Source organism: Ammospiza caudacuta, chromosome 3 (assembly GCF_027887145.1).
Source record: "Ammospiza caudacuta isolate bAmmCau1 chromosome 3, bAmmCau1.pri, whole genome shotgun sequence".
Taxonomy (NCBI): domain Eukaryota; kingdom Metazoa; phylum Chordata; class Aves; order Passeriformes; family Passerellidae; genus Ammospiza; species Ammospiza caudacuta.
The window spans coordinates 23,665,415-23,690,280 of NC_080595.1; the positions used below are offsets into that span (position 1 = coordinate 23,665,415).

Genomic DNA, 24,866 nt, shown 5'->3' on the forward strand with positions numbered 1-24,866 from the left:
CCTGTGAACAAGAAGGAGCTGGAAGAGCTGAATAAATCCCAAACCTTAAACATTTTTCCTTACATGTTAATTACTAGAGCAGAACTCATCCTTCAGGGTAGCCAGTGTAGACATCTCCCTTTGGCATGCAAGTTGGAGTCTGTGCTGTTAGAAAGCCTTTAGAAAACTTGTCTTTTCTTTGACAATACTTGGAGTCTGTTCCTCCATGTCTGGGACAGATGTTTAAAAATTTCCCTCGCACTAGGAACCATTGTATAGCTTTTCATATGTCCATATTCTTGTTACATTTCTCATTTATGAAAGACTTTCTGTTATGCTATAAGGGTAACAGTTCTTCAACTCAAAAGTTCTGTAGCTAATTTTTGGATGGAGAGAAGAGTGTTCAATTAGGATATTCTCTTTTAGACTCCAAGAACCAAACTAATCAGGTCAGTCTGAATCTTCTTTCTCAAAAGAAACATTATTGTTTTAAAAGCTGATCTTCCTCTTCAAAATACTTGATGTTTTGTTACCCCAAATGCTGCTTTTGTTCAAGTCATATTCCAAATGCTTGTTGTATATGGCCCCAGTATTCCAAATGCTTGTTGTATATGGTCCCAGTAAGTAGTCTTTAAAACCGTTCTCATCTTCATAGGGTTTTCTGCTTATGCAAACAGTTGAGGTGGTCTGTCATTCTACTGAATAGAAAGCTTTGAAATCACTGAATTAGAAAACTTGCATTTCATAGTGTGGCTAGAAATCTGCCTAGAAAGCTCTCAGGTGATACAGTATCAGAATATTTCGTATGTGCATAATTTTGTTTTAATCTAACTTTACTTAGATGCAACAGTGCCTTTATTAGAGATCATTTAACTAGAAGAATTTCAAAGAACGAACAAACTCTTAAGAAAAGTCTGCTCTGAAAGTGAAAGCTTAGATTTTAAAAGGGAAGATGGGATTGTACAAGATGCAAAGAGGTAACAAAGCATCTTGGATAACACTTGCACTTCAGCAGGGCTTGCTGGAAGAGGAAGAATAAAAAGTATACAAAGTTGCTTTTGTTTTGTATGCAGTAATGTGTGCAGTAGTATTCAGTGTAATAGTTCAGTAATTCTTAAAAATAGGACTAATTTTTTAGAAGTTTGTTTTTTAGAGACAAAACCAAGCTGATAATTTTTAATGGGAGTTAAATTGATTGGCTCTAAAACCAGTCAAAAGTTTTCAGAGTATACATGACCTTATCAGAAAATAACACGTTTTGGAAGTGCACATTAAAAATGTTAAATGGCCCTTCTTTGGCAGTCTTTTATCTCTGCATGTGTGTGTTCAAGCACCAAAAACCAGATTTTAAGTGCATGATTCTGAAGTTGAAAGAGGAGTCTTCAAACTCTTGAAATGTCAGCATCTAAATGATCCCAAAGATGAATTCCTGGGAGGATTGTTTTAAGCACTGGAAATGAGATTTTTGTGATCAGAGCTTATCCATCTTTATCCTCATTGTACAGCTTTTGGTCAGTTTCAGCCAAATTCAGCAGTGTGTGATGTTCTGGGTGCTATTTGATTCCCACCGGCTTTGGCTCTTGTTTGTGTTTGAAGTGACTAAAGAGAGGTGAAATCTCAATTGCCTGTTTTGAAAGAGAAGCAGCAGTGAAGCTCGGAGGCACCACCCACTGTGGCTGGGGGGCAAACAGGAGCTGGTCAGGTCCTGGGGACAGCACAAAGCTCCCATGTCTCATATAAAACCAGGGCACCAGGCAGCTCATTAGTCATAGGAACTGCAAATTACAAGTATTTCTTCTTTATTTCCAGAAATACAGAAATAAAGATGTGAAAGCTTTTTGGATAGCTTAGCTGTTCTTCCAAATTTTTGCTTGCACACACTATTTTATAGGACTAAAAAGAGTCTGTGGATTTTTCTGTTTTCATTGAAGTCTTACTGGGAGTGGAATTCTCATTATAAAGCAAAGGAATAAGCAGTATACTCTGCAAAATTATATTAAAACTGGAAATATATTCCATCATAATTTCAGTTTCATGTACTTATCTATTAATGTATTAATTCCAGAAGTTTTGAATTTATTCAGTGAAATGACTGCCATCTAGCAATTCTCTCAGCTGTAATCCCTGCCCAATGTGACTGTGGTCTGAGGAGAGTGAGCACTGTGGCTGCCATGGACAAGCCAGTGTTAGTTTGAATTCTTAAATTTTTTTAGAATTTTTTCAAAAATTTCAAGTGGTTATGTTTTTATGTGCTGACTAGTCCTTCAGTGAGAATTTTTTCACAATTTAAATATCTTAAAAAAGGGATCGAGCCGGTTCTCAAAATTGGAATTTTTGGTTGGGAAATTGGCTGAAATATCAGGGTTGAAAGGATTTCCTGTCTTTATTTTAAAACATGCAATTAAACAATAAGTGCACAAAAAGAATCTATGAAGAAGGGATGTTGTTTCCTTTTAAATGGATGATGTAAAATTATGCACAAAGAAATCTAGGGACAGTAAAGCCATCTGTGTTATAAATAAAGTGAGGGTGTGATGTTTGCTAAAAGGCAATTACTAGGACTTGCAGTATTAGAAAGTTCAAGTCTTGGTGTCCCTCACAAAAGATGGTTCCATTCTCCTTGCATGCATATTGCTTTACTTCTGCTTAGGGCAGTTGTGCAAGTGCTGAAGTCTGTTCTGATTTTATTATGTATAAGATATAGTGTAAGTGTTGCTTATGCATCAAGAATTTGGATAAGCCTAAGATACATAAGATACAGCAAAGATTAAGGCAACTTAATCTTCAAACACAGAGCTATGTCTCTCTCTATACATATATGCTTTAAAAACTCAAACACTACTTTGTGTCATCTGCTACCATATTGTGTTTCAAATCTTGTTGGGATGCGTCCCAAAGGAAGATACTAAAAACAAATATATATGCTTATAATTAAATATGAATTAGATTAATTTTATATAGTTCATATATTTATATGAATAACTAATATATTAAAAAACTCGAGACTTGCTTTTGTAAGAAATTAGAATTTAAAAGGAAATAATTTCCTCAAGTGTACTAGTTATTTGATGTACAGATAAAAATAATTTAGTATTAAAATTTAAAAATAATTGGAAATAGTTTTTTCAAGTATAGGACAGCATGCAAATTGTAATATGAATGAGTATACAAAGGTAAAAACAGACATGAAGTTCTTGTGAGTGACTTGTATGGGGACATCAAGAGTAGCCGTAGTATTTATAAAATGTACTTGAATTTTTGTGCTGAAGTGTTTGAGTTTTTTTCTCAAGTTGTTCTACATCTCAAACTAAGTAAAATGTGATAAAAATTTTGGTGAGAATATTACCTCCATAACATAGCTACTCTCTTGATAAAAAGTGAAATAAAGGGTTTACAGAAAAGTCCTTTCATGTGAAACTCAGCCAAGTCCTATCTGTGTTATTAAAAGACCAGTCTGATTTACTGTTTAGGGACACATGAGTTATTGTATGTAACAGTGTGCATACAGCAAAGAACTAAATACCTGCTCATGTCTTTTCATTTAGAGATGTGTGTGCATGTTGTATACACACATTCTAATTTTAAGGCCATGCTGGAAGTCATAGCAAAGTAAACTGTGCCTTGTTTTTTTTGTTGTTGTTGATGATCCTGAATCATACTTACTTTCTTCAGGGTGACCTTTGTTTTGATTTAATTGGTTACCTTTATTAGAAACTTTTTCTGTTCCCCCTGAGTGGAACATCATGAAATCTTGAGCAGTATCTTTTCCAGAATATTTGCAAATTATGTTCAGAAAGATAATTTGATTTTCAGACTCTTATATTTCATGTGCTGAAGGAAGGCTTAGGCTGCTTTTGATTGAGACTTTTCCTATTTTATTGAGCAGTGGTGTTCCAGGATCAAGCTGAATTGCTCAGTATAAGAAGGGAGCAGTGAGCATTTGATGGAAGGAGATAATAAAATGCATCAATTGTGTCAGCACCTCGTTGCAGTCACATCTGGCTTACTGTCAGGGTACCATTAGATTCCTATGGTTTTATGTGCCAAAAATAATACGCTTTGTAGTTAATGGAACTGGGATATTTGCAGTTTGATTAAAAAAAATCATCCTATTTTCTCTCTGATCTCTGTTGGGCTTAAGTTCAATCTGAGCACAGCCTTGTCTCCTTAAAATTTTACGACTGAAAGATCAATTGTTCTTTTGATCTGTTTCTCTCTTTCTCTTATTACAGTGAATCCAGCAGTCTGAGCAGCAGTGATGCTGGTTTGTTTACCAATGATGAGGGAAGACAAGGTATTGAAACAATCTTTCCCTTCTCCACCCCTCAAACCACATCAGTTGAAATTCTGTAAGCGTTACAAGTTATTTCATAGGTTAATTATTGTATTTCAGTTTCTATTACTGTTTTACTGAGTGGAAGTATAGCTTGCTTTCTGTTTTGTTTTTTTTTTTTCAATGTTAACAGAGGGTGTCTTGACTACATGACTTAGTCAAATGCTATGTTGAGAAACAGCCCCTGTAATATGATAAAGTTACTAAAAACTTGAGCATCTCCTAAAAATCATCTATATTAATTGCTTAGTTCCTCCAATTTTCTGACAGGACTCTGATTATAGTACTACTTCTCATACTATTCTTTTGAGATGGCTTTTTTCTTTCTTTTCCTTCAAACTGGTAGAGTTTTTTAGTAGTTCTTTTTCATTCACTAATTTGTTTGAAAAGTAATTTCAAAGTAATTTCAAACAAACTGCTGTTTCTGCAGTCTAAGACTGAGATTTGAGCTGTTTAACATCTTCCCTCTAAAAAACATTTCTTTAATCTGAAATGCGGTGAAGATTAAAACTTTTGTTTTAGTACACGTAATGCTTTCACATGTTTTTCTGTGATAAAACTGTTGAGGATGGAAGTAACAGTTTGGGGTTTTTATCAGCTTTAGTCTGTGTTGCAACACATTTACCTGTATTATGCTATATTGGAGTAGAAACTTGCTATCTTTGACAGGATACAAAAATGAGACAGAAAGTAGTCTCTCAAGTATTTAAGACTTGCTTTTCTGTTGGAAATTTTAGGTTAGTGGTAACAGAGGTATTAGTTTGCCAAGGACTACTTGAGTGTGTGCAAGGAATAAAATCCTGACCCATTCCACAAACCTAGGTTAAAGGAACATTTGGGGCTTTTTCTTTTTTTTTAGTTTCTCATTCCATCTGTTTTTTTGGGGGTTGGGGTTATCTTCAGTAGGGAGAGGATTTTTCCTACTTAAAACAGAAGTGTTACCTTCCTTGTTCAATGATAACTTGTGCCACACAAACTGTACCTCCCAGCCTGAGTATCTGATTTTGGTTGTGCTAACTCATGTTTTTTTAAGAGTTTAGGTTCTCTTTGAAAATTTAGATTGATTTAGGTTGATTTATGTTCAGTGCTACAATGCATGAAGTCTTTAAGTATGAGTCAAACAGATTTGCTTTTACTTCCCTATTTGAATTTCTCCTCTGACTTGGAATTTTTAAAGCATTTCTTCTCTACATTTATATGTAAGATGACCTATCACACTTCCTAATTGCACATGTTTTTCCAGTACCTTTCTGATATATTTCTATAAATATTTTTATCCTTAAATCCTGAACTATATTATTTAAACCTTTGAATAATATGACTGAAAACATATTGGTTTCTGGTTTTCATATATATTTTGTGGGAAAAGAAAACAGGAGGGATCAGTGACCGACTGTGTTTTCTCAGTGGTATGGTGTTACCTTTTTAGCGTTGGTTCGTTAAAGCTGTAGCTCTTAATTTTGTCTGGTATTTGAATCTTGTTTCAGTTTTCAATTTTCAAGCAGAAAGCATTAGACCTGAAAATGTATTCTCAAACACAAATAAAAATAAACCTTAAAAGGATATTGTCATGACAAAACATTTTTTCAATCTCTCCTTTGAACTAATAATTTTGTGGGTATGATCAGAAGACTGTTAGCTTCACAGTGGAACTCAGACACATCTGCATTATAGCTTTGGTTTTGTGAGACTTTTCTATGAAAATACTATCAGAGATCCTACTTCAAAACCAAAATTGTTGATTTTCTAATAATGTTTATTCCCCCCAATAGTAAATACTAGTAATTTGTACTCTCCTTAATTGAGGTGAGGTTATTTTATCTCTGTGAGTTAATTTGTAGCTGAACTGAGACACATACTAAATTGACAAGAATGAAGGAAGAAGAAAGTCAGTCTAATAGAAGCAAAGGAAAGGCCTAGGTGTGATAAACAAAGCTGGAAGAGGACAGGATGGAAATGTATTAAGGGAAGAAATTGCTGGTTTTATTTTGTAGTTTTAAAGCTAGACTCTTAATTTCTGTCTAACCACTGTCCCTCCTCCAGGATATCTATATCTTATATCTATATCTAATCTTTAACATCTCTATATATCTATGTTCAGAGCATCAGCATCTTGACCTCATTTGTAGTTCAAATTTTCTGCACTTCTGACTTCAGGTTTCTGCTAAGTCAAGTGGAGAACCAGAGATTGATTAATGTTGCCTGGTGAAATACTTAGTTTAAATGATATGCCTGCCATCACTTGCAAGTTTGGGTAGCAAAGGACAAGAGGTTCCTTTTCTTCTGGGCAACATTTGTTTGTTTTGTGTTTCTGAGATCAAGAACCACATCTCATTTATTGCAGACAAGTAATATCTATAAAACTTTATTTAATTCCCAAAATCATCCTTTGGGGCACATTCTAGGAAAGTGACTAACGCAGCAATTTCTTGGAGCATTTGACCAGTTAAATAAATAATTATGAACTTTGGAGTGCCTGATCTTGTGACCTTTAATGTTTTCCAAAATTTTTCAGAAAGGATATGGAGATAAATTTTGTTACAGTATCTAATTTTCTGTGGACAGAATCTTAGAAGAGTTTCAATTTTGATAATTTGATTAAAGAAAACCAGGTGTAGCTTTAATTGGGATAGTTCTCATCAATTATGAGATATGATAAGAGAAATTGTTGAGACTTGAAAATCCTCTCTCCAACTCCTAATATGTGCTGTACCATCTAACATTTTTTTAAGACTTCTGTACTCTTTTCCTTTCTCTGTTCCAGTCTTCCAGCTTTGTTTGATTTGTTTGGTTCCCATGGAGTCCTTATCTGAGCCCAGCCTTGTTTGCCCTCCTTTTCCAAGTTACCCAAGTGCTTACATTAAGTCATGTGAGAGAGCACAAGCAGCTCTCTTGTTGTGCTCTGTCCACTGTGGTAATTCCTTCTGGCAGAAGTAATTGTTGCTCAATTTTGGCAGGCCCAGTGTGGCAAATGTTTTTATTCTGTGAAACATTGCAAACCCTGAAGAGTTAGTCAGCAAAAGCTTAAAGATAATGGTTTGTGATGGTACTGTCAGGGATGAAGGTAGCTGCTGAACTGTTAACAAACCTCAAGTGACTTTTTGTGGGTTGTATTTTCTTCAGAGGTTTTCAAATTGGGCATTTTAGGGGTAAGATTTAACAGATAGAACCACAGTATTTTTTCTATCAAGCTCTTAAGTATGGAGGTAGAAGAATCTGCCAACAAAGTAATTGAAAGACCTAAGCAGCACCTGAAGCTTATGTATGAGAAATCCTCATGACTTCCCTTTTTTTTTCCTCTTTTTTCCTTTTGTTCCAGGTTGTATTTTCTTGGCTGTTTTGCAATTATTAAAAACTTTAACAATAAGCAGTGTCATGCCTGGTATAGGAAAATTTTAAGAGAATCTTGAGCCAAAATGTCTAGTTATGCATTGCAGCATAAAATAGCAAATCTGTGATAGGCCTAACTAGTAGCATCTCCTGCAGTTTCAAGGCACTGCACAGGTCAAAGACACTTCACAAGTTAAGCTTTCAACACAGTGTTAACAAAACTATTGTTATTCAGACACTAGTGGATGATACCCTGTTTTGGGTGAAGAAATAGTTAAATTGCAAGGATGTTCTTTAATGAGCTTTATAGCTTGGGTATAGCAAAGAAAACATAATGTGTGTTCCTGGTTCATCTATACTTGTACATTTGGGGAAATTCAGAGTTGACTTAAGACTTCTTAAATCATGGCATGCAACACTTGAAATGTCCTGTAAGATTTAAGCAAGTAGGAAGGAATATTATCTTAATAAAGTGTTAAACAGTTAAAATTGGAGAAGGTCAGAGAATGTCAGAGTTCCACTGTGGATGTGGCTAAGCGTTTAAAGATAGCTGTTCATTATTTTACCATTAAACATATATTAATTACTGTGTCCTTTATGAAGATGACCCAGTACTGATTCAGTAGAAGAATTCTAGTGAGGAACTAATTTGCACCTTGTACTGCATGTAGCTGCAGGTGACAGGGTGTGTTTCCCCATATAGAAGAGAATTAGAGTGTGCAATGGAAAGTGAAATCACACCAGGTTTGAACTGGTGTGGAAAATAAGTTTATAGTCTTCACAGATGGAAAAGAAATAAGATGAAGCTGTTGCACATGACCTGAGTAGTTGAAATCCTAAATATTTCTATAGTGTACCTTTTACATGTATAGCTTCTGTCAGGGTAGTTCTGTAAAGCACAAAGAGCAAGATGCAGTGTTCCTCTGTGAAGGGGTAACTTCAGTTTCTGTTTTCCTGAAACTCCTGGGATGTGTTACAGTGAATATCCTGATATTTCCAAATGATTATTACAGCTTAGCAGTGGGGTTTTTTTTTACGTAGAAAGAGATACACTGGTCCTGGAAATGACACTGAAATCCCAGGATATTCACAGACCCTGTGCTCTTGTTCTCTGTGTGTGGGTTGGTGGATAACAGAGCAGCACAGCATCACGTGGGGTTTGTAGGACATTGATGCCAAACTTTTCACAGTAACCTCTCAAAGTGTGTTGTGATTGTTCTAGGCAAGCACATATAATGGCTGCTGGTGAGCCTGATCTGGCCATTTTGTAATAAAACAGAAAGGGAGGTAGGACTCTCTCTTAATGTGCGGTGGAAAGTTTGTTGTAAAACTGCACTGCTTTAGCTAAAGTATGATTCAGGTATAGTTTTTCTGAACATGAAAGTGATAGTGATGCAGAAGGGGTCTTCATCCATAGGAAAACCACCAGAAGCTCATATAAAATAATTTTCTAAACTTCTTAAAGAAGAAGGCAAGGAATTTAACATGGGAGCAGTACTTACATAAATATATAGACGTCATAATACGGAGTGAACTTTAGGGAAACAGTAATTGGAGGGAGGGGATGGCCTAAAAATAACTAAAAAAAGTGTGTTAAGCCAGAAACTGGCCTGAAAATTTTAGGATTGAAGTTGACATTTCTGAGCCTCAAATTGACTTTATTGGACTGATCAGTGCAGTTCTAATTCAATGTAAATTACTTTGAAGTAATTCATTGAAGCATTAACCTTACACATAAACAAGTTTGATATATTTTTAAAATGTGTTTAGGAGGATGCATGGGCTCTATTTTTGAATATCTGGTGATTTTTCTGCCTTTCCTGTACCTTGGAAAAATATCATAATTTGCTGTAGTCCTATGCTGAATCAGCATCCTAGGAGGAAAGGACAGTGTAATGAATCTTTGGAAGGCAAAAATATTGTTTTCAGCTTTTAGTATGCCTAAGATCATATTTGCTATGAATACTGTGCTGCCTTTTGAGAGCTGCAAATTAAAGTAGGATAAAATCCAATTGTTTGATTACCAAACTCTTTGAATGGGGAGGCCTCTGTGTTTTATTGCCTCTATGTATGAGGTAGGGAATGAATTAAATGCAGTGGTCTCCCCTGGCTCTGAAAGTGGCATCCCTTCAAGGTGAAACAACTGGTAAGTAAAAGACTTGTGAGTGGTATCACCTGGATAAGAATAGTAGTAATAGGCTTATACTTGCCTCAAGGTGATAATATGATTTAAAATATTCAGAGGATTCAGAGTTGTTTAATTTCACAGACAAGGAAGCTAAAAACCAAGTATATCTGGATGCTGCTGTCATGTGGAAAAAGACTAAGAGGTTCACATCTAAAGTCTGCCTTTGGCTGTAAGCAACAGAAGTGCTTAGGGAAGTATGTAATAGTATAAAAATTAAGGTAACTTAACAGAAGATTGTTTGACATACTAATATTCCTGTTGCACAAAAAGGAAAAGTAATTTCTTTTTTTTTCCCCCAAGAACTGCTATTGGGTATATAGCAAAGATATCTGTTTCCTTCCATAGCTGCTGTTAGTTTTATTGCACATTCCACCACCCCAGTCTGAAATTGTAGCTTTCTCCCAAGGCTGCACTCCCTGCCTCTTACAGCTTCTGTCCCTGAACTCATCATGGACCCCCATTTCAGAATTCTGTGCTTATCTCCATGGATGAATTATGAGTAAGAAGACAACTTTTGAGCTCCTGATAGTATTTCTTGTTAATGAAGGCATCTGGAGCTCTCATGACAAATATAGAGAGGAAGTTTAACAAACAAAAGTTTGGAAAGTGTTTCCAAACATAAAGATTTGGAAAAAGTGTTTCCAAACATAAAGGTTTGGAAAATCAAAACAAGCGATTTCAACCTTAGTTCTGAACCACAGACCAATCTAATTAAAAGGTGTGGTTCTCCTTCCACCACCACCAGTGTCCCTCTTAAGTATTCTTAGAGTTCCTCCAAAAAGCCCATACCTGGCTGTAACAAAATGAGGATGGAATTAATGGTGAATGCCTCTGTGAAATGTCATAGCTATAAATGAGGATTAGAGTGAATAGGGAGAGCAGGTAGAAATGCTTCAGGAATGCAAAGAAATTTAAATCTTTTTTTGACCTATGTATCTCTTCTCACCTTTGTTTTCACCGTCTTCCATCTAAAAGTTCCTGTTCTGTAGCCTCTGCTAATTTTGCTTTTAGTAGTCATCATTAAAGGTGTAAGGATCCCATTTCACCTGCAAGTGACCAGTGAAGGCCTTTAATTATTCTATATTTTCTAGAAGTACTTGTTCTGATTGTATGTTTACAGACATTTTCAGTTGTGCTTGATTTCAAATATTATTTACATTGTAACAGTTTGTTTGGAGAAAGTGTGTTGGATTTTATTTTTCATGAAATTTTGGCTTTGGTTTTCATCATTTGTATTTCCCCACTATGGCATTGAGTGACAGTGAAACTTTGCACAAGTGCATTTTTATTCTTGAAATCTGTGTCTCACAAATCTTACATTTGTATCTTGCTTAATTTATTTCCAAATAAAAATGGAAATGTCAAACAAATAATTTATGTGCAGAAATAATGAAACATGGTTGGATAGTTTGAAGTAGAATAAAATGTATAGCACATACCTAATCTAAGTTTTGGGTAGAGGAAAGAAAATTTCCCATGTCTTTTGAAGCTGTTTTCTGTTCTTCTGAAACTAGATGGTGTGTATGAAAGAACATGTTTTAAAACAAACATAAACATTTCTTTTTAGTTGCCAGTGTGGTTATGAGCTAATTTTAAGATCAAATTTTCAGTCTTGTATTTTCAGTCCTGACTTATTTCTTAATTTAAATTCTACATAGATAAATATTGTCAGTAAAAATTACCAACTTTGTATTATAATGCAGTATAATTCTCAATCATGTGGTACTGTCAGTTTTCATTTAAAATCAACTTTTTCAAAACTTATTTCTAAATGAACTTAATCAGATTAACTTCATTTAGTCACATCTGTTCATGATTGTTTTCCCTTTTTACTAGCCATACAAATCATGAAATTAAGCTAATTATATACCATTATCAGCTGCAAAGAACCAGTTTCAGTTTTATACCTTTTAATTCCCTGCAGGAGATTAAGGCTTGTTTTTTTGTTAATATGTAAAGTGCAGTAACTTAAATGGATTTCCCCACAGTTATTGCCAAAAGGATTAACTAGTTTATTATTGTTTTCACTATTGTAAATTGGTTTTAAAGCATTACATTTTATGATGTTTCATTGATGGCAATGTTTGTCATGCTATTGAGAAACATTTTCCAAACAAAACTGCTATAGAGGAGTAATTGTTATACAGCTATAAAGTGAAAGAAATAATAATCCTGTCAGCGTATTTATTGATGGTAACATCTGATTTTTATTTTCTCTGCTCCTCCCTCTTTTTTGGGGGTTTGGGGGACCCTGCCCTCACACAGGTGATGATGAGCAGAGTGATTGGTTTCATGAAAACGAATCAGGTGGAGCATGTGGAATTACAGGGGTCATTCCATGGTGGGAACAAGAAGACTCCACAGAACTGGACAGAGAATTGCCTGACCCAGTCTTTGAAAGTATCTTAACTGGTACTTTCCCTCTTATGTCCCGCTCAGGGAGGAGAGGTAAGTAGCAAATCCAGCAAATGCAAGCTGTAGAATGACTTGGGTACAGTAGAAGGATATCTGTGGATTATATTAAATATGTAAAATGTGTACAACTCTTGGAGTTACCTGTTTGTTTCCTTGAACTGTTAAATTTTTAAGATATCGTTAGAGAGAAATAACTCAAAGTCAATTATTAGGAAAGTCAGAAGATGCAAAATGGCTCATTTTGATGACCTGCTGTTTTTATTTCTCTCAATGTTTGCATTGAGAATTTTTCAACATTATTTCAAGTGAAACCTGATGTTCCATTTTGCTCCTGGCCTTTGCTGTAATGTATAGAATACTATAGAAGTTCATTAATTTAAAGGCTGGAAAGACTATTGTGACCATCTGCCTTGCTTTATGGCCATGTTGTTTGTACAGAAGCGGGAAGGGTACTTCTGGAGCATGGATTGAGATTGTAACTTAGAAAATACCCTTTTTCTTTATTTCTAAAGTACTTCCCACCACTGTGGATCCAGTGTTACCAATGGTAAACTCTACCAGTGTTGGACTGCATTTACAGCTAGGAACACGCTCTTGTCCACAGATTGAAGCTGTCAAACCTCAGCTTGCTACCAAAGAATTTTGTTGTACCTTCCTCTGCCACAAAGATCTTCTTTCCCATTCAAATACAAATCTGAGCAGTGGTCAAATCACTTTTAAACTACTACACTGAATGTATTGAATCCTTCTGTGAGGATTATTCTCTAGACACTTGGATTGCTTTGAAGGACTTAGTCTCTGCAGATTGGCCAGATTTAATGTTTCCTAGTGATAAGGAAGTTGTAAGTGATGCAAAAATCACCTTCTACTATAGTTCTGCTATGCTCTGCTTGTGCTGCCAATGGTGCATCGATCCAGGATGGCAGTAAGAATAGCTGCAGAATTTTAAATTTTCTTGATAATTTATTCTTTCCCTTACTTTTCCCATTTTGTGCTCTGTTTCCACCAGTAAAATGTTTGCCAATAAAATGATTTTGTTTAACAGAGTTCATATTGATAGATTGGTGTGTATTGGTGAATTTTATTGGTTCCATGGTCGAGAAAATATTCTTAAACAAACTTGTATTTTTTGTAGGTTTCCAGAGTAGATGTAGTCATCTTCATGGAATGCCAGCAAGAAACATAAAAAAGGCTTCAGGAAACCAGAATGCACTGGTAGGTGTTCTCATTTTTGTAAGCTCGTGCACTGCTCTCAGGGTATGCTTCTAGAAAAGCATATTGTTCTTATGCTTGTTCCCTGACATTATGGATGGATAATGGAACTGGAAGACTTGCTGCCACTGCTCCCTGAGTGTATGTTTACTCTTTTTAAATATTCTGACATTCCACTGCAGAAGAAAGAATCTGATACTGTTTCTCAGTACTTGTTTTGAACTAAACAAAGGAAAAAGTTTTCAGTGCGGTTGTGTGTATATATGTGTATAAGTTACTATTTTCAGTATATGTCTTATGTCTATATGAAAACATGTTTCACTTCTATGATGAAAATCAAATAAATTTCTTTTCTGATAATAAAAAAGCTTTCAGGATGCATTTTAGTGCAATTCAGGTCATATTTTTTCCCAAAAATCTGTTTTGAAAAATATGTCCCTGTTTTCTTTTGTTTGCTTTACACCTGTGTGGTCAGGCAAAAAGGGTGTATACAAAAGAAAATTAAAACAGATTATCCAAGTGCCTGCCATAGAGATCATGCATTTCTTTGTACTGAGCCTGTTCAAAGCTGGCACTACAAATGGGATGTTTGGGGTTTTTTAGTACCTACATCCCTAGGAGCAGTGTTTATAAGTGGAGGAAAAAATTCACCTGTCTTTGCATTTCTGTGCAATCTAATACCTGGATTTTCCTACAGCTTTTGTCTAAAATAAGTTTCTAATATTTTTTTTTCAATTTTTCCTTGGAGAAGGGCATGATGAGAAGAGAAATTTGACTTTTTAAATTTAAATGCTAAAATGTATTAATTATATCCCAGTCTATTTCTTTCTTATAAGAAAAATGTTTGGAAGGGCATGTTTGAGATCCTTTATCAGGTGTAATAAACATAGGCCAGGACAATAAATACTGCAACATGGATATTCTTTGTTGTTTGACAACATTAAATGTTTTCAGATTTAAGTTGCCTAAAAAACATAAGTTGCTTCTGAGAAATGTCATAGTTATTATATGTGGAGAAAATAGAAAGGACCTGCTAGAAATTTAATTCATTTTGAAGAGGCAAGGTTTTTATAATTGAAGTTACTGTCCAATAATTGCCATTTGGAGCTGAATAAGATGCTTTAAAACCTTGGCCTGCGATCTCTGCTGTTAGTGGTCGTGAATTAGATGAATGCTATCTAGTTCTTGGTTTCCTATCTACCTATTTTTATTTTTGGTTCAGTGCTTGCTTGAGCATATCTGGGATTTGTAGCCCATTTTCTAGGCTTATTGCAATTTCACTCTGGTATTTTATAGGAGCTATTATAACTGATAGGTTAGCTTCATGGTACTGATGATACATGGCTTAACTACCCTAAAATCTTCCTCTTCCTCTAAATTGTAAAAAGGGGATTAAATTTCAATTGATGAAGATATACTGTGAATGCATATATATAATAAAAAATCCTAATGTTTATTTTCTGCTGGATTGTCCTTAGGAGTCCATTTTGTCTTCCACTCATGGTATCCCATATATAATGATGGTATTGTAGTTCCCTTTATAACAAAAATCCAAGCCAATCTACTAAAGACTGATAATTCAGTTGCCTCCAGTTATTAAATATGTCATTTGCATGGTGTTGTGGAAGAAGGTTGGCATGTGAATGTAGCTTCTGAGTCACTATGTTTAGGCAGGAGTCACAAATTGAGGGGATGTGCTGTTAGCTCTGCAGCTGCAGCTTTCTGACCTCCTTAATGACTATTTATGTTTGTGGTCACATCTGCTGCATCTGTCTTTGCAATATAAACCAGAGCTCATGTGCTTCCTTTTGTCAGTGATTGCTTCTTAAACAAAATCTTCTTTAGATACTTAAATTCAATGACAAAAACGTCATTTAATACCTGTGACATCTGATAACACAGAACAAGAAGTAATTACTGCTATTAGATGGTAACAGTGAAGAAGAGCAAGAATGCTGTAAGAAAGATTAATATCCTGAGGAAAGAACACTGCAGACTCGAGTTATTGAACAGAATTGCGGTGTGAATGAATTCTCTTCTAGCAGGAAGGAGTCTGATGTCTGTATCACTGCTTTTACACAGACCTGAAAGGGAGACAATGTTAAAAAATAATAGATACAGTACCTAAAAGATACACATTATATCTTCTGTTCAGTCTTAGGGTTTGTGATTTGTATCCACAGAATGTGAGCATGCAGTTGGCTTTTTGCCTGCGGTCAAGGCTTAAGGTTTTTTGAAAAGCTTGGTTGAAGGTTCACAATTATAGCAGCCAGCAAAGCCTGGGTGAGATCACAGGTTTGGGGAAGGCAGAGAGAGGAGCTATGATAATGGCTGGATATACCCTCATCCTCTCTCAGAAAGTGTTTAATGCCCAACTATTTGAGTGTTTTCTTGTAAGAAGAATAACAGGCTAAGAGTGGGAGTATTTCTTGCTGCAGACCAAGGAAACTGCCTGCTCACATGTTCACAGCACGGTGGGAGCTGAGGATCAGAGCACCAATGCTGCTCTTCATTGACCAGGCAGCAAGCTTGAGGTAGCCACAGCTAGCACTTAGAGTCTCTCCAGAAGCTCTTCCTTTGTTTCATGGATGAGTTGCTTAATTTGAGCAAACTCATGGGTCTTTCTTTTATCAGGTGTACTGCCTTTAGTCAAAACACTTTTTTTATAATCACACAACACTGGACAAGAAAGAGAGAAATAGAAAACCTAGCAGGCATGTACTTTGAAAATCCTTACTTACTCCAATGTCCAGGTTGAATGAGTTATACAGCAGATGACAACTGAAAAGGCTGAGCATGAAAATAAAAAAAGAAATATTCAATACAACTGGCAGCCTTTCAATTGTCCAGTTCATAGATAGACAAGTTTTTAATGGGATCTGTAATTAAGTAGTTTGCAATGTATATATTTTGGGTTGCAACTATAATGGTGGCTTTTATGTCTTCATTGCTTGATTTTGTGATAGCATTGACTGTAGCTATACATGAAAAGAAATAGAAAAGTACGTGGTTTCTCTAATACCATGCAAAGTTGATAGTAGTAGCTTTGTAGTTAAAATTAGGACAATTATGCATTTGCTTTCATGTTTAATGTATTCTTTTAATAAGGTGTATATTGCACCAAATCTTATTGTGGTTGAGTTGAATTGGTTGATTCTGAAGTTACAGAGGACCTGATGAAGTAGTCCCAAGCCTCACATTGCTTTGTGTTAGGAAAATGCAGAAATCCTGACATTTAGAGGTAGTGTTCCATGAATGAAACACTGATTTCTAGAAGGAATGCTTTTTTCTTCTGGTCTTTATGTATGTTTGTAGACTTGGCACTCATCTAGTGACATATGGTTTATATACATGTCACTTTTCTAGTACTGTATCTGTGTTGATTCTAGCAAATTGCAGGTGAAGCTTTGGTATTTCATAGAATAAAATCTGAAATCTAACCCTTTAGATGTGTTGGAAGTGTAAAGGTTTGTTTCTATGATCTAGAATACTAACTTGCCTCTTTACCTAAAATGATTGAGGTTGTCATTTTTTTCACAGATAGATTCCTGGGGAGAGCATAAAACCCCTTTTTAAGAAAATAAGAGTTAATTATAGGTAGCAAAACCAAAGCATGACTATTTTCTCATTTTCTTCAAATTGTTTTGCCCAACTTAGTATTCAACTGAAAATTTTGACTTTCATTCGCAACTCCTCCGTACAAATGTGGAAATTTTAATAAGTTTGGAAAATGAGTGCTACTGTTTTAGCTACTCCTTGTGTGGTTCTAGGCATTGTTTCTTCCCTGAGACAGAGAGAAACATTGCAAGGTTTTGTTCAAGAACTCTTCTGTGTCGCCTCTTCCTGCCTGTATTCCCTGTCTGGGCTGGAAGCTGGTAAGTGATTTCACTGAGCTAAAGTGCAAAAAACATGACCAATAAAAAAAGATGCTTTCTTTGACTCTGCCAGTTTTTCCATCCATCACCTTTGTGTCGTGGGGATTGGTTTCATTATATTAAAGACAGCTTGTATTAAGTCTTGCACTCCTGGATTGATTTATTTTTTTTGCACAGCTGTGCTACTGAGCTTGACTATACACAGTTGTAATTATTCAAAATGTGTTTAAAGGATGAAAGCTACATTTCCAGGACCCGTTATCTGAGGATGTCTGGGTATTTCTGTCAAATCCTGTGACTTTTATTTTAAAAGTTCAAAGATAAAAGCTTTTCTCAAAAAAATTGTTGACAGATGAACAGTCTATTGACATTAGGAGAAAAGATGCATTGAGCACTCGTGCTGTTTTAAACAGCTTCCAAAATGTAAAATCAAATCAAACATTTCTGCATCTAAGTTTTTTTTAGCTGAAGAAACAGCCAGGTGTTTTCAGGAGCTTTTTTCTTGTCAAAATATTTTGGAAACAAAGTGAAATATTACTAGGAAAGAAACCTTGCTGTAGATCCAAAGAATATTTCCTTAAAGAATAATTTGGGCACTGTTTTTACAATATTGGTCATAAGCCTCTTTGTGGATACTCTGCAACATTTGGAAGAACACTGCTTCTCAAGTTGAAGTGTATTTGGTGGTATGGAGAATTTCTTTATGTTGGATGAGTGGTATAGTCAGATAATATAGTAAAATATAGTATCAGCAAGGTGCACAAAAGAATTTATCTGTGATGTATTAATTATTTTCTTCAGTTAATTATTTTCTGTTATTCGGAGTGATAGTCTCTATATCAAATTCTGTGGAAATGTGATGGTATTAGATTATAACAAAACTAAACTCTTGTTGAATTTCACACTTTGATTCATTCATGATGAGGAATATTAAGCCTCTGCCTGAGGGTAGCATTTTGAAACCTTATGCTGCTAAAACTGCAAATGAATTTACCTTTAAACAAGTAGGAGAGTAGGGCTTTTTTTGTTTTGTAATGGTTTTATTAAGATTTCCTGTCATCACAAATACTCTGAGCTACTGAAAGCCTTTCTTAGTATGCTTTTCCCTTTTTTTTATTTGTAATTACCTTAAATTGATACCTATTTATGCAAAAATCTAGTCAATGTCATGCTCTTTTAATCCTGTCTTTAACTCAATACCTTAGTTTTACAGTGTAGAGGGATAAAACTTCCTTAAGGAGTGGATGGTTTCCTGCACCTATGTGCTTCTTGCGGATATGTTTTTTCAGGTAGAAAAATTCAGATTGTTAGGAGAGGAGATGCTGCTGGGATGTTGGTGTAAGCCCCACCTTGGATTCTTCTAGTGTTCAGTAACTATCTGCAAACATACTACAGTTTTCCTGAGGAATGAGTCAAGTGGCACACTTCTAGACTTCAAACCTAGTCACATTGAAATAGCATTATTTTATGAGAAAACAATAGTTTCACATTTAGCAGAAGGTGTCTCTTCCCATGGCAGGGGGGTTGGACTGATGATTTTTGGCTTCCAACACAAATCTATGAACCAAAGGGAAAAAAAGAATCAGTCAAATTTCAAAACCTCATCATAAACAATGTAGGTTTCAGAATGAAATGTAAATGTCACAGACATCTTTTGTGAAAAATCCTTTCTTGAGGATTTTTCCCCTTTCTGAGAAGCTGTGGCCTCAGCAACAAAATGTAAACCATGGTTATCTGCTGCTGTGGAATGCAACAGGTGTGTCCGTGATTGGTCTTGGGTGAATGTTTGGATTTACTGACCACTCATGGCAGAGCTGTTCTTGCTTTCTGCCTGGACACAGAACTTTGTGATTCTTTCATTTTTTATTCTTAGCTTGCTAGCATTCTGAGAACTTTTCTCTCTATTCCTTTTAGTATTGTCATAATGTAATATATATCATAAAATAATAAACCAAGCCTTCTGAACATGAGGTCAACATTCTCGTCTCCCTCTTCACCCTGAAAGACCCTTGCAAGCCCTGTAACAATGTAAATCTTCTGGAAAATGCTGAGGTACCTGTGATGTTTTTAACTTCGTGTATCTATACATTTTTGGAGGAACTGCTCACTGTTATTACACCTTTTAATCCTCACCATGTATTCCACATCGCAAGAGCTTCTTTTTTCCACAAATTAATTTTCCAGCATTTTTTCTAAAGCTTTCACTTACACCAGTGCAAGCCTAATGTAACTTCCATCTGCTATGGGAAGTACCTGATGGAGGACTAAAGCTGCTTAGTGGCTTTCATAATGGGTTAGTGTACTTCCTCATTGAAAGGATCCTAATTACACCTGCATCATTTTTCACGGTAGGTCAGTTCTCAAAGTGGTTCTCATCACTAATAGCACCAGCAGTGGTATCCGTATGTAAGGCACAGTTGGTTTGTATGTGATTGTTCAAGGCAGAGCACTGCAATTAATAGGTCAAGTTTGTCAGTGTTGATATCACTGTTATGAAGGGTTGTGATTTCTACCTATCACTTTTGAGATTTGTGGTTAAATAAAGTCTGCCTCACAAGGTGTTTGCATTAAGTGACAGTGATTTTTGTGTGACCTGAAATTGTCTAATGAAAATCTTCAATTATCATGGTGTCATCATATCAGTAAAGAGACACAAATAATACCACAGCATTTGTCTCACTTGAAGCTGCACTTCATTAGCCAGAAAAAAGTTATTGGTGAAGGTGAGACATGTGTCTTTTATTCATTCTTCTGTACCACTTACCTTGTAAATCAGAGTGTAGAGTCTTGAGTTGTGTCCTGCCTTGATTCTTACAAAATCTGTGACTATCAAGAAAAAAAAAAATAGTTTAGATGCATCAGCCAATTAATAGCTTTTGGAGATAACAATTGTACTTTGTCAACAAAATGTAAGTATCTTTTAGGTATAACCAGGAAAAGAGATACTATGTGTCACAAAGCTCACAATGGTTTTTTTATTGGTATAGTTGACCTACAGTGACAATCAAAGCATACCCTTAAACTATCAAAGATTAACTTCTGTCTAGATGAAGTGACTGTGGTGACTTAGTCTCTTCTTGGACTCTCAAGTATAGAGTCAAAACCAGCATCCCACTTCAGCAAAGCAGTTGCCCTCCAGCCTTAGTCTCAGAAATGCCAAATGTGCTGCTTAGTTTTTTAGATGCGTTCTGTGGTTTATTCATGGTGACAAGTGCTATGAACTGTTAGGCTAAGCAGTATTTCTTGTAATTCACCTCACCCCAACCACTCCAGTGATTGTCGTCTACAATTTCACTTAAGTTTATTTTCAAGGAGGACAAATAGCGTTATGATATCCCTTTCATTCTTCAGTTAGTGTCTGTCTTGAAAACACATTTAATACAGTTTTACAGCAGTCTTTACAGATAATAATGATTTTTAAAACCTCTGACCTCAAAATACGAAGCAACATGATTATTCCTCTTGTTTTCTGCAGCTTTAAAAGAAACCCCACTGTCTGGTGTGTGACTGCATAAAATGTTTCTTCTCTAGACATTTGGAGTTTGCTTATTTTGACTTCCCAAGTGCCTATGGGTTCTTTGATGTTTCATGTTTTTGTGCAATTCTAATGGAAAAAATAAATCCTTTAATTGTTATTACACTTAGTATCTTTCCTGCAAGAATCTCACTGTTGGATCTCTTTTAGAAACTTCTTAATGTCTCAAGAGCAGCATTTCAAATAATTTATGGTAGAACAACATGCTGTATCCAGAGTCGAGTTAGATTTCCTAAATCTAACTTGAAATCCTGAGCTGGATTTCCTTGTACTGAGCTTGATGGGGGGAGTTGATCCTTTAATGCTGAGAAGAGATAGTAAAACATGTGTAATAGGCAAGGAACACCTGCACAGATACTATAGTTTACCTGATAAGTAACATCTCATTTATGTTGTAATAACATCATAAACATTAAGTAAATAATGAAAATCATGCCAGTGATTTCAGCTAACATGTTTTTTAACATTTTTAAACCGAAAACAAGTGCAGTTCCTAAACACTTGGAAGTTTCTTCTTATTCAACCCATAGTAACTCATTCACATGAATAGGTTTTTCCATCAGGGCTGCTGATGGGTGGAACAACTTGAAAATGCATTTTTATGTTGCCCTTCATATGGTGGTCATCTGTAATGAATGCAGCCACTTTACATGTCTAGAGGTAAGCAGAGTATTTCCATCAGATATCCAGATTAAGCCTATTAGGTGACCACCTAGATTTGTTCTAAGATAAGCAGGTTCTATTCAGATGTACTCATTTGTTTTGTTCACTGGTTCTGTTAGAATTAGTTTATGTAATTCATATTCTAAAAATCTTGTGTGAAGTGATGGATAGCATTAACGGCTTATCTTTCTAATCATTACTGTAAGGCAAGGATGAGAATATTTTAATGTTGTTTGATTTTTAATAAAAGCAAAAATACAAACCCTAATTTAAACTGTGGGGGCGCGGGGTGGGCGGGAGGTTATATGTTCCGTTTGAGTTCATATGGCTTGTACCCAGAGTAAGAAGTACTGCAAAAAGAGTGAATTAAACTGGATCTGTAGTATTCTCTCCAGGAATTCATCATGGCAGTGCATATATCAAATTACTTCAAAATACAGGACAGAAAATCAAGTAGGAAACATACATGATGTATTGTATTGAAGTTGAGTCGACCAAGAAAATTACTTGGCTTCTTTTCTGATGTGAGAGATTATACAGGAATGGAGAGGTCCTCTTCTGCCCTTTTCTTTGATTGCTCTGACTTCAGCTGGATGTAAAGACAGTGTTCTGTAACATGTTAAACACAACCAGAAAGGACAGGAGCAAACCACAGTTGTTGTACCTACCTTACTTCTGAGTCAGCTGGAAAAGTGCTTGCTACTGTTTGGTTTCATGAAATAAGACAATCAAATGTCCATACTTAGAGTGCAGTTTTGAGAGGGCAAAAATTACTCAAAACTACTCAAAACTCTTCCGACCATTACCACATGGTATTTACAGCAAGTAAGTATATAACTGAATGCAGAACCTTTTCTTTACAGAAATGTAGGCTTTGTTTATGTTTCTGCAACATGTTGAATTTGAAAACCTGTTGGACGTGGGCACTTTATAAAACATGTTTATCCAGAATCAGAGACAGTAGTGCTAACTAAATAAAATGGTGGTAAGCAATCCTAGATTGGGAAGGTTATTCCCCATAGATAATCAGTACTTAAAAAAGTTTCATGGGCTCTTGATGTGGGAAAGCCCTACATAAAACACTGGTATGATGTTTTCAAAAACATAATAATTATTGTTTTTTGTGTACTTACACCATTTGTCCAGTTGCTGATATACATAGAGTATCTAGGAATAAAGAAGACAAAAAGAAAAGGTTTATTATCATTAGCGCTTGCAGCTGGAGTGGTCCAAGAGTGTATTAGTCCTTGCATGTTAATTACTGTCCCTTCAGCTGCAACATAGCAGTGCTTTTTTAGCTTCTTTTGGAAGTGAAGTGTAAATGCTTGTAGCTGATCAAGTGAGCACTTGAGTCCAACAGTTTTGGTAACAGCTCAAAATCTGTCCCACTCAGCCCTTGCAATTAGACTCAGAAGACTTTTATACTTACTCCTGATCTGATTTTTGCTGTGGATAGTTTTTCTCATTACTGACTTGGGATAGGTAATTTGACAGGTGGTTTTAAACACCTGCATTCACAAGTAGGAGACTAACTTTTTCATTCTGTTGTTTCTCAGCTCTGACTTAGTATTCCTGAAGATCTTGGTTTTAAAGGTCAAGGAAGAAACTTCTCAATTCAGAGATCTGAAAGTTGTTTATTTAGGGAGTCATCTTTCCTTACTGTTAGCTGATGGGCAAACTCTGTTTCAACTGTCTTGCTTTAGATGTGTATTTCTTTAAACACTCATGTAGTTCCTTTAAAGAGCTTTTTAGAGAAAATGTGCCCCGTTTTCCCTTTGCCCTGACCTGTTTGCTTTGGACAAGGCTTCTAAAAGACTTTTTTTACAAAGACCTAAACAGATACGTACAGTATGTTCACAGTAGGCTGCATTTTTATTCCCTGAAGAATATGGTCAAACTGGAGAAAACCCTTTTTCCTGTTTTCTTTCACACTGTTATGCTATGGGAAAGAAAGCATTGTACATGTCACAATTGCACAATTGAGATTTTGTTGGCATACTGCACCTCTTGTGTTTTTTTTTTAAACCTAGGATCTACATTTTAGTATAGCTATAAGGCATTTTAAGACTTTTTGTACTATCTAAAAGAATTCTAAGAATATTGGTTCTGAAAAGTTATTCTAAACTCACTTTTCCATGCAGCAAAATGTAACATTAAAGCAAAACGTAGGCAATGACTCCATAAAAAAAAAAAAGGGAGGGAGGGAATTTGTTTAAACAGAAGCTACCATTTCAGAGTTAAGTTGGGCATAAATATTATAAAATATATTGTTATGCCTTGTTCAGAGGAACGTTTAACTGTATTTTTTCTGATTGACGGTAAGTATTAGATATTATGTGACTGTTAAGCTTAAAAATTCTGAAGGTTTTATTAAAGTTTTCTTTGTACCCAAAGCAGTATTATTATAAGATTTCTTCCCCTATATCAGTGATGCAGATGCATATTTTCTTTAGCATTTATTGTGGGGTATTTTTTGTTTCAGGAAAACAACTTCATTTATATAGGATGTTTTACTGAATCTTATATTAAATATTACTAGAATGTGGAAAATATTTTTTAAATATTTGGAGGTTGATGGATTGGTTCTCTTCAAAGGGAAACAAAACACTAAATATTTCTAATCCTGCATTATTTACCGCATGGATGGTTAAATGCTACTTTAAGCCCCATAAAATTAAAACGGAGAAATCTGCCAACTGTAGCAGGAATTGGATTTAGGAAGAGTGGTACAGAGCCAAAATATTGCTACAGAATTAAATGTCAAAAATCTTCTTTAATAGTAGATATATAGTTCACAGTGTCTGGTTATGATTAATACATTTAATCTAAATCACTGAAAGTTGCTCTCTCCTTTTCCATAAAATACAATAGGACACAAATCAGTTTTACTGTAGGTGGATAACAATTGGAAAATAATGCATCTTCCCGCCCAATAAATTGTCAGTTATACCTTTTAACTAAAATCGATTCATCTTTCCAAAATTTATTACGATTTCTAATAATAAATCTTTTCAAATGTTTATTCATTTGCTTTTTGATACATTTGTGCCACTTTTGCTATGGTCTAATGTTTTTTCTTTTGATTCATTGTAAATTAGAAAATCTATTTTGAGTCAATTTTCTAGTTAAGAAGTTAAAATCTATAACCCAACCATTTTTTCATAGTCTCCTTTGCACATTTTAATACCCTTGAACTTAGATCCAATCCAGTAAATTCTGATCAGAAGGTGATTAAAAGACTTTTCGCGGCAACTTCTTGACTGAGGGCCAGATTTGTAAAGCAAGTACTTATGGGATTGTTAGCTGGGTTTTTCCTGCACATATCTCTGAGTCAAA

The 24,866-nt window shown here is 35.3% G+C and overlaps 1 protein-coding gene across 1 annotated transcript in view; it reads left to right on the top strand.

Moving 5' to 3' along the window:
- The window catches only part of GPATCH2 (G-patch domain containing 2), a 119,131-nt gene that overhangs the window by 9,960 nt on the left and 84,305 nt on the right, over nt 1-24,866 (top strand). The window contains exons 3-5 of the mRNA XM_058801567.1: nt 4,212-4,273; nt 12,096-12,278; nt 13,381-13,460. Of these exons, the coding sequence (XP_058657550.1) occupies nt 4,212-4,273; nt 12,096-12,278; nt 13,381-13,460 (325 nt within the window). The remainder of the gene's footprint in view (nt 1-4,211; nt 4,274-12,095; nt 12,279-13,380; nt 13,461-24,866) is intronic.